Here is a 14,809-nt window from a genome sequence, read left to right on the forward strand (position 1 = left end):
CTTTAGTTTGTTCTTCCAGTCTTCAGATTGTTCTCTGGGTTATATATGCTAATGTGAGTGTTATCTAGTTGTATTCATTGGATGAGGCAAGCTTAAGATCCTCCTACTCTGTCGTCTTCCCAGCCTCCTCTCCTCTTCTTATACATCATTTTTAAGGACCAGATCATGCCCCTTATTTTTCTTGAAGGATTCTTTAGATTTTAGAGCACAGTATTTCCTGCATTCAACATTTGTTGCTTGTATTCTTTGTTAATGTTTATTTATTTTAAGAAAGGGAGGTGAGAGCATGGAAGGAGAAGAGAGGAAGAGAGAGAATCCCAAGCAGGCTCCACACTGTCAGCACAGAGCCTAACATGGGGCTCGATCTCATGAACCATGAGATCATGACCTGAGCCAAAATCAAGAATCAGACACCCAACGGACTGAGCCATCCAGGTGCCCCTTGTTGCTTGTATTTGTAAGTTACATTGCTTTGCTGCTGTATTTTTTTTAAGTTATTGCTGTTGATTTTCCCTTCCCCACTAAATTTAAAGCTTCCTGAGATCAGAAAGCTTTCTTCATCACTTTCTGTCTCACTTACAAGACCTAAAATAATGTCCTCTACTTATCCCACACTTTTGAAAGAATACTGAATGAACCAAGAAATATACTTGCAACACTTAAAATCAAGGGCTGATATCTGTAATGTTTATATTGCTCTTGTAAGTTGGTAAGAAAAGAATAAGCAGTATAATAAGTGGAAAGAATAAGGGATTCACAAAAGTATAAATATCCAATGTTCAAAAACTTCATGAGTTTTTAAAAACAAATTTAAACAAAATATCATTTTCCAAGTTTCAATTTGGCAAAGGAGTTTTGCTAATAACCAGTACTCTTGAAGGTTTGGAGAAACAGACATGCTTGCTTATAAACTACCACTGAATATGTAAATTGATACAACTCTGGGAGGGATACAATTTGACACTATATATGAAAAGCCTTAAAACTCTAGACACTCTCGGACTTCTACTTCCAGAACGACTGATTGAAAGGTACTTTTTCCTCTTCCTCCTGCTAAGGCATAGATAAAAATCTTGGACATAATACATAAAACAAACATAAGATGACTCTGAGAGGTATACAGAAGAAAGGAGGCTAGCTAGGGACCTTTGGATGAAAGAAACAAAATAGCAGAGTTCCCTGGGTTTTCTTCTTGCTTCATATAGCCCAGACTGGTTACTAGTGAAACTAGCAACCCAGAAACATCAATGGGTTCAGATAAAAAAAAAAATCCCAGTAAAAGTGTTCTCTCTAGTCAAGGATCAATAAAGAAGCCACCTAGTAAAAGGGAAAACTTTTAGACAGCTATTACTCTACTCCACTCAACCACCACACACACACACACCTTAACCCTCTACACTCACCATTAAAGGCTGAAGAAGGAGTCTAGACTTCCACCCCACACCAGCTTGTAATGAAGTTGTCTCAACTGCCCCATTGGGGGAGGATATCAAAAAAGGCCAAGTAAGGAGCCAAAACCTTCATTCTCACCAAGAGTAACAACAGTCTTCATCCTCTGCAGTGTCAGTAGAGACCATGGCAGGATGCTGGATTTCAACCCTTCCCCAGCAGTAATGAGGCACCACTGACACCACCAATGGTGTGGTGTCAGTGGAAGTCTAATGGAGAGTGTGGTCTCCCACCACTCCCTGAATAATGAGGTCATACCCCTCTCCTGATTGTGTCAATGAAGACCAGGTGGGGAACAATAAGTAACAAGGTATTCCTGTGTTCTTTCTAGCCAGGGTGAAATCAGTTAGAGGCCTAGTGGAGAGCCTACAATATAATCACTCTGCAGTAATGAGGAAATTCTCCAACCTCCAGGTTCCAGCAGAGGGCAAGTGAAGAACTGGGACTTACATTTCCCTGACAGTAAAAGGGTGGCACTCCCTTTATCCACCAGAGCAATGTCAGAGGGCTCCTACTAAAACAGAATAAGATCCAAGTCCCATTACAGAATAATAAAAATGCCCAGGTATCAATCCAAAACTACTCATTATACCAAAAAACAGGAAAACCTGAACTTGACTGCAAAAAGACAATCAATGACAGATGCCAACATGACACAGCTGATGGAGTTAAACAAGATTCAATGCAGCCATCATAAAAATGCATTAGTGAGCAATTACAAACCTGCTGGAAAAAAATGAAACAACAGAAAGTCCCTGCAAAGAAATAGAAAGCCTCAGCAAATAGGAGATTTAAAGGAGAACTGGAAATTTTTAATCTGAAAAATACACAAATTAAATTAAGAAACCATCAATGGATGGCTCAACAGAATGGAATGGACAAAGGAAAAAATTAGTGAACTTGAAATGATGCAATGCAAAATGAAAGAAAATAGCCTACATAAAAATGAACAGAAAAACACATACTTTGGGCTCTTCTTGCTCTTTGTACTATCTTATTTTTATTACTACTTTGGCTATATTCCTTTGTATAATCCACTGTCCCTAGCATGATAAATTCCTCTTAACAGGTATAATAAATATTTTTGAATAAAGAAATAGAGCCTCAGAGACATGTGGAACTATAGTGAAAGATCTAATAGTCATGCTACACGAGGAAAAAGAGGGTAAGACTGGAAAGTATTTGGAGAAGTAAAGGATGAACACTTCCTGAATTTGGCAAAAGAAACCTGCAAATTCAGGAAGCTGTACAAATCTCAAATAGAATAATTCCAAAGAAATCTATGCCAAGACACATTATATTAAAACTTACAACAATTAAAGACTAAGAAGAAAATCTTGAAAGCAGCCTGAGGGGAAAAAGAACCACATTATCTATATGGGAAAAACCATTCAAATAATAGCAGATTTTTAATTAGAAACCATGGAGGCCAGAAAGAAGTACAGCTTACCATGGACTACTACTAAGTAATAAACAGGAATGTACTATTGATACATGCAACAATTTAGATGAATCTTAAAATTACAGTGAGTAAAAAAAAAATCAGTCTCAAAAGATTAACTTATTGTATGAGTCATTCTAAATGACACCATCAAAATGACAAAATTACTAAGATAGAAAACACATTAGTGGTTTCCAGGGATTAGGTGCCCAGTGTGGGGAGGGAGAGATACAGCTATGGCTACAAAAGGGTAATGTTAGGAATCATTGTGGGATGGTCACAAGCATCTACACAGGTGATAAAATTGCATACACACAATATAACAATGTCAATTTCCTGGTTTTGATATTGTACTATAATTTGATAAAATATAACTATTGGAAGAAACTGAGTGAAGGGTACATGGGACTTCTCTGTAATATCTTTGCAAATACCTATGAGTCTATAACTTCAAAATAAAAAAAGCCTACATACTTTGACCCAATAATTCCACTCAAAAGTTTTTAAAAATTAATGTAGTTTCACAAATATTTATTAGGCCAGCTGTTTTTTTTCTAGGACTATGATGTAAAAATTTTCACTTAATCTCAATAGCATGATATTAAAGATGGCATACCCACAATCACTGAAAATATCAAAGACATACAAAAAAAATTCTGTTGTATTAAGTGTTTTTGAAAAGTATATTATAAAATATATAAAATAGTACTGGATACTTATGGAATATATATATGTATATACATATAAAAAAAACAAGGTAAACACATACCAAGTGTTTGTCATCTATAGGATTATAGTAATTTTATTTTCCTTTTTTAAACTGTCAATAATGAATATTGTTAGACTGGAGATACAAAAGTACTTCACATAGAGAAATAATTTATAAAAATAAATTTACAAAAGATATTCAAAACATAAAATAAATGTAATTCAGAAAATCAAAGATGAGGGGCGCCTGGGTGGCGCAGTCGGTTAAGCGTCCGACTTCAGCCGGGTCACGATCTCGCGGTCCGTGAATTCGAGCCCCGCGTCAGGCTCTGGGCTGATGGCTCAGAGCCTGGAGCCTGCTTCCAATTCTGTGTCTCCCTCTCTCTCTGCCCCTCCCCCGTTCATGCTCTGTCTCTCTCTGTCCCAAAAATAAATAAACGTTGAAAAAAAAATTAAAAAAAAAAAAGAAAATCAAAGATGAATGTAGTTTTATATTTAAGATACTAATAAAGATAAAAAAGACATGACAAAAAACTGGTAAAAGTAATAGGGAAAAATAATAAGGGTAACTGTCATGGTAAAGATTTACTTATATCACAAATCACTATAAAAGGAGGAAAACCATGAGTAAGCTACTCCTCAAATGGAAATTTAAGATTACAACAAGAAGGGCAAAGTTTTCTTCACTCTGCCTACTAGCAACAAGCTCCCACTCCTCTCTGTTTAACCACATTTTGACATTTTTTAGTGAGCAGTAGTTCTACAACTGAAGACATTGTCATGTTTTCATTAACTATGCCAAACCAGATTAGTCTTCTGCTTCTCATAATTCATGTAACAGTTTGAAGAAAAATTAATATAAGTTTACAAAATTTTTAAGATACTGTTTCTTCCCTCCTATGAATCTCTCCAGTCTGCTGTTTGTTGGTACCACTCTTTTGGTACTTTCATATTCTGCCTCTTACAGAGACTTTTGTGTTTGTCTTATCTGTCCCACTAGATTGTGAGTACCCTAAGGTCAGACCTATGTTGTACTCAACTACACCTATCCTGAAATGTCTATTAGAGTACACTGCACACAGTTAATAGTGTCTTGCTCTATTAGGTGTCTAATAAGATTATGAACATTTCAAATTAGGGATGCCACTGTGTGCTTCTTTGTAATCACTACAGTACACAATTTAGATCTAAGCATAATGACATCTAATGTATCCTTGCTGGTTTCTACTTACTGAAACATCTTTACAAAATATGTGGTAGAAGGCATGATATCTGAACAGTGTTAGAGACAAAAATTTTGATACATATTAGTAAAAGAAATGAAAGTACTATGTAACTTTAGACTCATAAAAACGTTAAGTTGATCATTTACATATGGTAGAAGATAAGAAACTGGATTAAGAATTCTAAGGAAAATCAAAGAAGAAAACCAGTAGAGTAAAAAAAAATTTTTTGAAAGTATGTTTGTAATAAGGATAAGTAAAATTACAAAACGAACTGGAATGTCACAGAAACTCACTGGAGAACTTAAAAATGGGGCCTATGAAGATTTAGGTACAAAACTAACTAGAGGCAAGGGGAAGGTATAGAATGACTTATTGTATGAACATAAAGTATGTGAACAAAAAGTGTGTGAATAAAAAAAAAATATGGTCAATAGCTAGACCAAAACACACCTAGGATCTAGCTTACTTTATTTGAATTTGTTTTGGTGTCATTTTTAATCTCCCAAAATTTATTTTTGTATTTTATTAATACTTTTCTTCCTCTAAAATGAAGATAGGAAGGAATCCACCTCAAAAGAAAGAACAAGAAAAAATGACAGCCAGGGACTTAATCAATATAGATATAAGCAAGATGTCTGAGCCAGAATTTAGAATCTCGATGATAAGAATACTGGCTAGGGTTGAAAAAAATGCATTGAAATAAATCTGGTCAGGACAAAAGTAAAAATGCAATAAATGAGATGCAATCTAGAATGGATGCCACGACAGGAAGAATGGATGAATCAGAGCAGCGAATCAACAATATACAAGAGACACTTATAGAGAATAATGAAGCAGAAAAAAGGGGGGGGGGATAGGCAAAAGAACATGATATAAGAATTAGAGAACTCAGTGACTCATTAAAAAGGAATAACATCAGAATCATAGGGGTCCAAGAAGATGAATAGAGAGTAAAAGGGGTAGAAGCTGTATATGAGCAAATCATACTGGAAAACTTTCCTAACCTGTGGAAAGACACAGATAAAAAAAATCCAGGAAGCACAGAGAACTCCCATTACATTAAACAAAAACCGACCATTAACAAGGGAAATCATAGTCAAATTCACAAAATACACAGACAAGGAGAGAATTATGAAAGCAGCAAGGGAAGAAAGTCCTTAACCTATAAGGGAAGAGAGAACAGATTTGCAGAACATGTATCCACAAAGTGTGGCAGGCTGGAACGGAGTGGCAGGATATATTTAACATGCTGAATCAGAAAAATATGCAACCAAGAATTCTTTATCCAGCAAGACTGTCATTCAAAGTGGAAGGAGAGATAAAAAGTTTCCCAAACAAAAACTAGAGTTCATAATCACTAAACCAGCCCTGCAAGAAATTTTAAGGGGGACTCGCTGAGAGGAGAAAAGCAAAACCAAAACAAATAAGAAAAAAAGTCACAAAGACTAGAAAGGACCAAAGAACACTAGCAGAAACACCAACTCTACAAGCAACACAATGGCAATAAGTCCATATATTTCAGTACTCGCTCTAAATGTCAATGGACTAAATGCTTCAATCAAAAGACATAGGGTAACATTATGGATAAGAAAACAAGATCCATCTATATGCTGTTTACAAGAAGATCATCTAAACAGAAAATCTACAAGGAAACAATGGCTTTAATGACACATGGGACTGGGTGGACTTAACAGATATATTCAGAACATTTCATCCTAAAGCAGCAGAATATACATTCTTCTTGAGTGCACATGGAACATTTTCCAGAATAGATCACATAGTGGGAAACCAGCCCTCAACAAGTACAAAAACATCAAGATCATACCATGCATATTTTCAAACCATAGTGGAATAAAACTCAAAATCAACCACAAGAAACAATTTCGAGAGACAACAAATACTGGAAGACTAAAGAACATCTTACCAAAAATGAATGTGCAAACCAAGAAGTTAAAGAGGAAATCAAAAAGTACATGGAAGCCAATGAAAATGAAAATACCATAGCCCAAAACCTCTGGGATGCAGCAAAGGTGGTCATAAGAGGAAAGTATATACGAATCCAGGCCTTCTAAAGAAGGAAGAAAGGTCTCAGATACAGAATCTAATCCACAACCTTAAAGAGCTGCAAAAGAACAGCATATAAAACCGCAAACCAACAAAAGACAGGAAAATACAGATTAGAGCAGAAATCAATGCTATTGAAACCCAAAGCAAATAAACAAATAAATAAACAAAACCAGTATAACAGCTCAATGAAACCAGAAACTGGTTCTTTGAAAGAATTAACAAAATTGATAAACACCTAGGCAGATTAATCAAAAAGAAAAAGGACTCAAATAAATAAAATCAAGAATTAAAGATGAGAGATCACAAACACTGCATAAATACAAACAATAATAAGAGAATATTATGAGCAATTATATGCCAATAAATTGGGCAATCTAGAAGAAAAGGACAAAATCCTGGAAACATAAACTACCAGAGCTGAAACAAGAAGAAATAGATAATTTGAACAGAAATTTAATTAGTAATCAAAAATCTCCCAAAAAACAAGAGCCCATGGCTGGATAGCTTTCCAGGAGAATTCTACAAAACATTTAAAGAAGAGTTAACACCTATGTTTTTGAAGCTGTTCCAAAAAATAGAAACAGAAGGAAAATATCCAAACTCATTCTATGGCACCAGCATTACTTTGATTCCAAAATCAGAGAAAGACCCCACTCAAAAAGGAGAACTAGAGATCAATTTCCCTGATGAACATGGATGCAAAAATTTTCAACAAGATATCAGCCAACCGGATCCAACAATACATTAAATGAATTATTTGCCACGATCAAGTGGGATTTATAATGGGATGAAAGGCTGGTTCAGTATCTGCAAATCAATCAATGTGATACATCACAGTAATAAAAGAAAGGACAAGAACCACATGATCCTTTCAATAGATGCAGAGAAAGCATTTGACAAAATACAGCATCCTTTCTTGATAAAAACCCTCAAGAAAGTAGGGATAGAAGGACCATAACTCAAGATCACAAAAGCCACATACGAGAGACCCATTGCTACTATCATCCTCAATGGGGAAAAGCAGAGCTTTTCCCCCAAGGTCAGGAATATGACAGGGATGTCCACTCTTGCCAGTATTATTCAACATAGTATTGGAAGTCCTAACCTCAGTAATCAGAGAACACAAAGAAATAAAAGGCATCCAAATTGGCAAGGAGGAAGTCAAACTTTCACTCTTCACAGATAACATGATACTCTATATGGAAAACCCACAAGATTCCACCAAAAAAATGCTAGAAATGATTCATGAATTCAGCAAAGTCACAGAATATAAAATCAATGCACAGAAACCAGTTGCATTTCCATACACCAATAACGAAGCAATAGAAAGAGAAATCAAGGAATCTATCCCATTGACAATTGCACCAAAAACCATAAAATACCGAGGAATAAATCTAAGCAAAGAGGTGAAAAATCTATACCATGAAAAATATAGAAAGCTTATGAAAGAAAATGAAGAAGACACAAAAAAATGGAAAATTATTCAATGCTCCTGGATAGGAAGAACAAATATTGTTAAAATGTCGATACTACCCAAAGCAATCTACATATTTAATGCAATCCCTATCAAAATAACCCCAACATTCTTCACAGAGCTAGAATAAATAATCCGAAAATTTTATGGAACCAGAAAAGGCCCCACATAGCCAAAGCAATCCTGAAAAAGAAAACCAAAGCAGGAGGAATCACAATTCCAGACTTCAAGCTGTATTACAAAGGTGTAATCACCAGGACAGTATGGTAGTGGCACAACAGACACTCAGATCAATGGAACATAATAGAGAACCCAGAAATGGACCCACAAACGTATGGCCAACTAATCTTTGACAAAGCAGGAAACAATATTCAATGGAATAAAGACAGTCTCTTCAGGAAGTGGTGCTGGGAAAAGTGGAAAGCGACATGCAAAAGAATGAACCTGAACTACTTTCTCACACCAAACACAAAAATAAACTGAAAATGAATAAAACGCCTAAACGTAAGACAGGAAGCCATCAAAATCCTTGAGGAGAAAGCAGGCAAAAATCTATTTGACCTCAGTCATAGCAATTCTTACTTGACACGTTTCTGGAGGCAAGGGAAACAAAAGCAAAAATGAACTACTGGGACCTCATCAAGATAAAAAGCTTTTTCACAATGAAGGAAACAGTCAGCAAAACTAAAAGGCAACTGCAACGGAATGGAAGAAGATAATTTGCAAATGACATATCAGATAAAAGGTAAGTATGCAAAATCTGTAAACAACTTATCAAACTCGACACCCAAAAAACAAATAATCCAGTTAATAAATGTACAGAAGGCATGAATAGACACTTCCAAAGAAGACATCCAGATGGCTAACAGACACATGAAAAAATGCTCAACATCACTCATCATGAGGGAAATACAAATCAAAACCAAAATGAGTTACCACCTCACACCAGTCAGAATAGCTAAAATTAACAACTCAGGCAACAACAGATGTTGGTGAGGATGTGGAGAAAGGGGAACTCTTTTGCACTGGTGGGAATGCAAACTGGTGCAGCCACTCTGGAAAGCAGCATGGAGATTCCTCAAAAAGTTAAAAAATACAATTACCCTACGACCGTGCAATGGCACCACTAGGTTTTTATCCAAAGGATAAAGGAGTGCTGCTTCAAAGGGACACATTCACCCCAATGTTTATAGGAGGGCTACTGACAATAGCCAAAGTATGGAAAGAGCCCAAATGTCCATCCACAGATGAAAGGATAAAGAAGATGTGGTACATATATACAATGGAACATTACTCAGCAATCAAAAAGAATGAAATCTTGTCATTTCCAACAATGTGGATGGAAGTGGAGGGTATTATGCTAAGTGAAATTAGAGAAATACAAATATCATATGACTTTACTCGTGTGGGATTTAAGACACAAAACAGATGAACATAGGGGAAGGGAAGCAAAAATAATATAAAAACAGGGAGGTGGAAAACATAAGAGACTCTTAAATATAGAGAACAAACAGGGTTGCTGGAGGGGTTGTGGGTGGGGGGATAGCTAGATGGGTAAGGGGCATCAGGAAGACACTTGTTGGGATAAGCACTGGGTGTTAAATGTAGGGGATGAATCGCTGGATTTTACTCCTGAAATCATTATTGCACTATATGCTAACTAACTTGGATGTATATTTATATATACATGTGTGTATATATATATGTGTGTGTGTGTATATATATGTGTGTGTGTATATATATATGTGTGTGTGTGTATATATATACGTGTGTGTATGTATATATATACACATATATATACATTGCCTATATACATATACATTGCCTATATATATATATATATATATATATATATATAGCAAAACTATAATCAGAACCCAGACAACTTTATCAATGGTTGTCCCCCTTTACTCCCAAAACAAACACATAAGACAACCAGATTCTACTGTGCTCACATGTGCCTTTCATGCATGTCATTGTTGAGGAACATAACTCAATGACCCGAACAGCAAAAGTTCCTGTCTCCACTGCTGGCACTGTCAAAATGGAAATCTGAAAAGTAGAAATAAAATATTAGACATAAGGGGTAGATCTCATTTTCATTCTTCTATCATTAGAGTTTAGTTAACTCTCAAATTATCTTTTTTTCAAACTCCATGATGTTTGAAAAAATTTAGCTTGTAAAGATTTTAGAACAGAATTTGAAACATGTAACATATACATGTGCCTGAATGTCCAATTTCTGCATTATTTATATACTTATATATCACATATGTTGCATTCATATAATTAATTCATGGACAAGAAATGTTTCAAATATCTTTAATATTTGTTAAATTCTTCACTTATTATTTTCAAAGGATTAAATTATGACTCATTACTTGTGAATTATATGCACTTCAGTATTTGAAAACAGATCATATTAATTTTGATTATTCATAATGGCTAAAAGTAGTAGGTATAGAGTGTTAAAATTTAAAAATGTTACAAACCTGAAAGATATTGAAATAAGCAAAGTAATATGTCAACAGTGTAGCCAAACATATACCAAAATGTTTCCAAATGAATGTCTTTAATTTAAGGATTCCAGCACTAAAACTAGAAACCCAGAATTTAAAGTAAAATGGAAAATTATTTTAAAATAATGTTTATTGGGGTACCTCAGTTGGTTGAGCACCTGACTATTGATTTTGGCTCAGGTCATGATGTCACGGTTTGTGAGATTGACTGACTACATCTGGCTCTGTGCTGATAGAGGGGAGCCTGCTTAGGATACGCTCTCTCTCCCTCTGTCTCTGCCCTTCCCTTGCTAGGGCTCTCTCTCTCTCAAAATAAATAAATAAATATTTAAAGTATTAATTAATTAATGTTTATTGATATGCAGTATGCTGATATGCTATAGGCACTACTAATATATTGCATGGCCTTATAATTAAAATGACACTCAGGTCAATGTTTCTCTATAAAACCAAAAGTTTCAATATTAATTCTCAATTTAATCTTCAATCTGAGAAAACTATATTCTCTCATATATAAAACACTTGTCAAAATGTGGAGCCCAATTTACACTTTTACCTGTGAGCACTATGCTTAGATTTTGACTCGTGATGTCACATTGATAGCCAATACAGGAAATGCCTAGAAGTTCTCAAAACAGATATTCTTTTGATAACCATGAATATTCTACTATCACATTACTTAGAAGTACATTTTTGGGCTTAAGATGTCCCCAAAACTGTGTTCTCCATATTCCTCTTAACGCCCTTTTGCTGCTGGATGTCCATGACACAAAATGTACTTTAAAGAGAGAGGAACCAGTAAAACATGTATCTAATGTATAATAATTATCAAATGATTATGAGTAAAAACGTTTAAAGCCAGAAAGGTATTGTAGGAACTGCACCAACATTCAGGCATAGCACATTTTATTGTGCTTTGCTTTATTACACTTTGCAAATACTGCATTATTTTTTTTTTTACAAATATGAAGGTCTGTGGCAACCATGCATTGAGCAAATCTACTGGTACCATTTTTCCAACAGCATTTTGCTTACTTAATATCTCTAATTCACATTTTGGTAATTCTCACAATATTTCAAACTTTTTTATTATATTTTTTATGGTTACGTATGATCAGTGATCTTTGATGTCACTATTGTAATTGTTTAGGGGTTCCATGAACTGAGCCCATACATATAGAACCGCAAATTTCATTGATAAATGCTTTGTGTACTCCAACTGCTTCACCAGCCAATGTTCCCCAGTCTCTACCCTCTCCTCAAGCCTCCCTATTCCCTAAGACACAATAATACTGAAATTAGGCAAATTATTAACTCTATAATAGCCTCTAAGTATTCTAGTGAAAGAAAGAGTTGCACATCTCATACTTTAAATCAAAAGCTAGAAATAATTAAGCTTATTTTTAAGTGAAAAAGGGATGTTGAAAGCCAAGACAGACCAAAAGCTAGGCCTCTTGTACTGAACAGCCAAGTTGCAAATGCAGAGGAAAAGTTCTTGAAGGAAGTAAAAGGTGTTACTCAACATAAGAATGTAAGAAAGGTAAAGAGATAGATTGTTGATATGGAGAAAGTTTCAGTGGTCTGGATCAAAATGGCTACCACATTCCCTTAAGCCAAAGTCTAATTCAGAGCAAGGTCCTAACTCTCTTTAATTCTATGAAGGCTGAGAGAAGTGAGAAAGTTACAGAAAAGTGTGAAGCTAGCCAAGGTTGGTTCAGAAGGCTTAAGGAAGGAAGCCATCTCCGTAACATAAAAATGCAAGGTGAAGATGATGGAGAAGTAGGAGGACCGGGATTTTCTTTGTCCATTAAACATAGCTGTTTTGAGGTCAGATCACTTGGAAAACCCAGGAAATTGATCTGTGGAGCAGCAGAAGGATCTCCACAGTTGGACGGTGGACAGCTTAGCAGGAGTGAGGTGCGTGGATATGAAATGAGGGAAATAAACCAGCATAGCCACAGAGGGGAGGGAACCCTTTCTGTGGAGAGACAAAAGGGAGAGAAAGAAAGAGGGGTTGTGAAATTATGGCATCGAGTTAGCACAAGAGGAAAACCTCTATGGACTATGGAGGGGGGAATGAGAAGTATGGAGAGTGTCAGTTCTTTTTTGTACATAACCTTAGGAGCTGAAACTCAAAGGTTTTGGAAGTGCATGACTTTCTCAAGAGTAGAGCAATGGCACACACTCCTGGGGAGTGGGTAGCTGGCCCTGGAGTGCACAGCATGGTGTAACGATCTCCAGGGTGCACTGGGAAAGAATAGTACCCTTCCTGGATTATTTGGAAACAGGTTTTATTGCCTCCCCAAGGACAAAATACTCTGCAGGTGCCAGCCAAAGGCCTTTCAGCAGTAGGATCCTTGGAGGAGGGGAGTGGATCTGGATTTGCACCATTCGGGGTCCATTAAGACTTCAGGATTTGAATCCCATCAGAGTGCCAAGGGGAAGCCACAGGAGAATAATGGTGCAGGGCAAGCTGACTGCCCTCGCTATTCAGTGAGGGCTGCCTGAACAGCAGGGGGTGAGAGCCCAGTCGGGAGGAGAGATTGGGGTGACGGAAATTTTCCTAACACCAACACAGTGGGACTTAAGAGAGTAGCACAGTGGTCACCAGTGGAGGCAGTACACGCTTAGAACAAACCCTACCCCTCCATGCCTAGCAAATGCTCACTTACTAGAGCAAGACTAACTTACTCAATGTAGACAGACTCCCTCCAGACCAACACAGCCACCAGCCTCAGGCACCAACAGACAACCTTTTATTTTTTTCTTTTTTCTTTCTTGCTTTCCTCCCTCTCTGTTTTCTTTTCAAATCAGGCTTATAGTTTCTGATTTGTTTTTTGTCATATCTATCTATCTACACATATATACACTATCTAGCTATCTATCTACACATACATATACACACAGACATATATATTTTTTGATCAGGCTTTTTAGTTCTACTCGGGTTCCATCTTTTCTCTTTTCTTTTGCTTTTTTTCTTCTTTCTTTTCCTTTCTCTTTCTTTGGAATCAACCTTATAGGTTTTAATTCTCTATTTGTTTTCTTTTCTCCCCTTTCATTGTTCTCTTTTTATAGCATCAGGCTCCCCCCACCTCCTTTTTTTTCCAGGGTTACTTCAACAAAGAAATCAAAGCACACCTAGTTAAAGGTCCAAACACTCCATCATTGCAAGCAAGGAGGAGCTCTGCAGAGGACTGATCAGTGGGACTGGGCAGCCAGAACCCAACAGCAGAGTACCTGCAACACACAACAGAAGTACTTCCTGGAGTGCCAGGCCTGGACATTGTATGGTCCCTTTTTAATATAGCAGTAGTCTCAGGTGAAGGACACATAAAAAGTTTTTAAAACACATAAAAGACAGACTGCCAGAATGACAAGATAGAGGAATTCTCCCCAAAAGGAAGTTCAAGAAGAAATCACAGCCAGAGAATTGCTCAAAACAGATATACACAATACATCTGAACAAGAATTTAGAACAACAGTCATAATACTAATAGCTGGGCTTGAAAAAGGCTTAGAAGACAGCAGAGAAACCCCTGCTACAGAGATCAAAGACCTAATAACTTGTTAGGATGTATTTTTAAAATGCTATATCTAGAACCTAACCAAAAAGGTAAAAGATCTGTATACGGAAAACTATAGAAAGGCTATGAAAGACCTTGAAGAAGACACAAAAAAATAGAAAAATATTCCATGCTCATTGGAAGAACAAAAATTGTTAAACAAATACTACCCAAAGCAATCTATACACATTCAATTCAATCCCTATCAAAATAACACCAGCATCTTCACAGAGCTAGAACAAACAACCCTAAAATTTGTATGGAACCACGAAAGACCCCAAATAGCCAAAGTAATGTTGAAAACAAAAACCACAGCTGGAGGTATCACAACTCCAGACTTTAAGATGTATTACAAAGCT

At 36.2% G+C, this 14,809-nt stretch overlaps 1 protein-coding gene across 1 annotated transcript in view; it reads right to left on the reverse strand.

Moving 5' to 3' along the window:
* The window catches only part of CHM (CHM Rab escort protein), a 260,707-nt gene that overhangs the window by 61,009 nt on the left and 184,889 nt on the right, over window positions 1–14,809 (reverse strand). Inside the window, exon 12 of the mRNA XM_043570858.1 lies at window positions 10,321–10,417. Within this exon, the coding sequence (XP_043426793.1) occupies window positions 10,321–10,417 (97 nt within the window). The remainder of the gene's footprint in view (window positions 1–10,320; window positions 10,418–14,809) is intronic.

Source organism: Prionailurus bengalensis, chromosome X (assembly GCF_016509475.1).
Source record: "Prionailurus bengalensis isolate Pbe53 chromosome X, Fcat_Pben_1.1_paternal_pri, whole genome shotgun sequence".
NCBI lineage: Eukaryota > Metazoa > Chordata > Mammalia > Carnivora > Felidae > Prionailurus > Prionailurus bengalensis.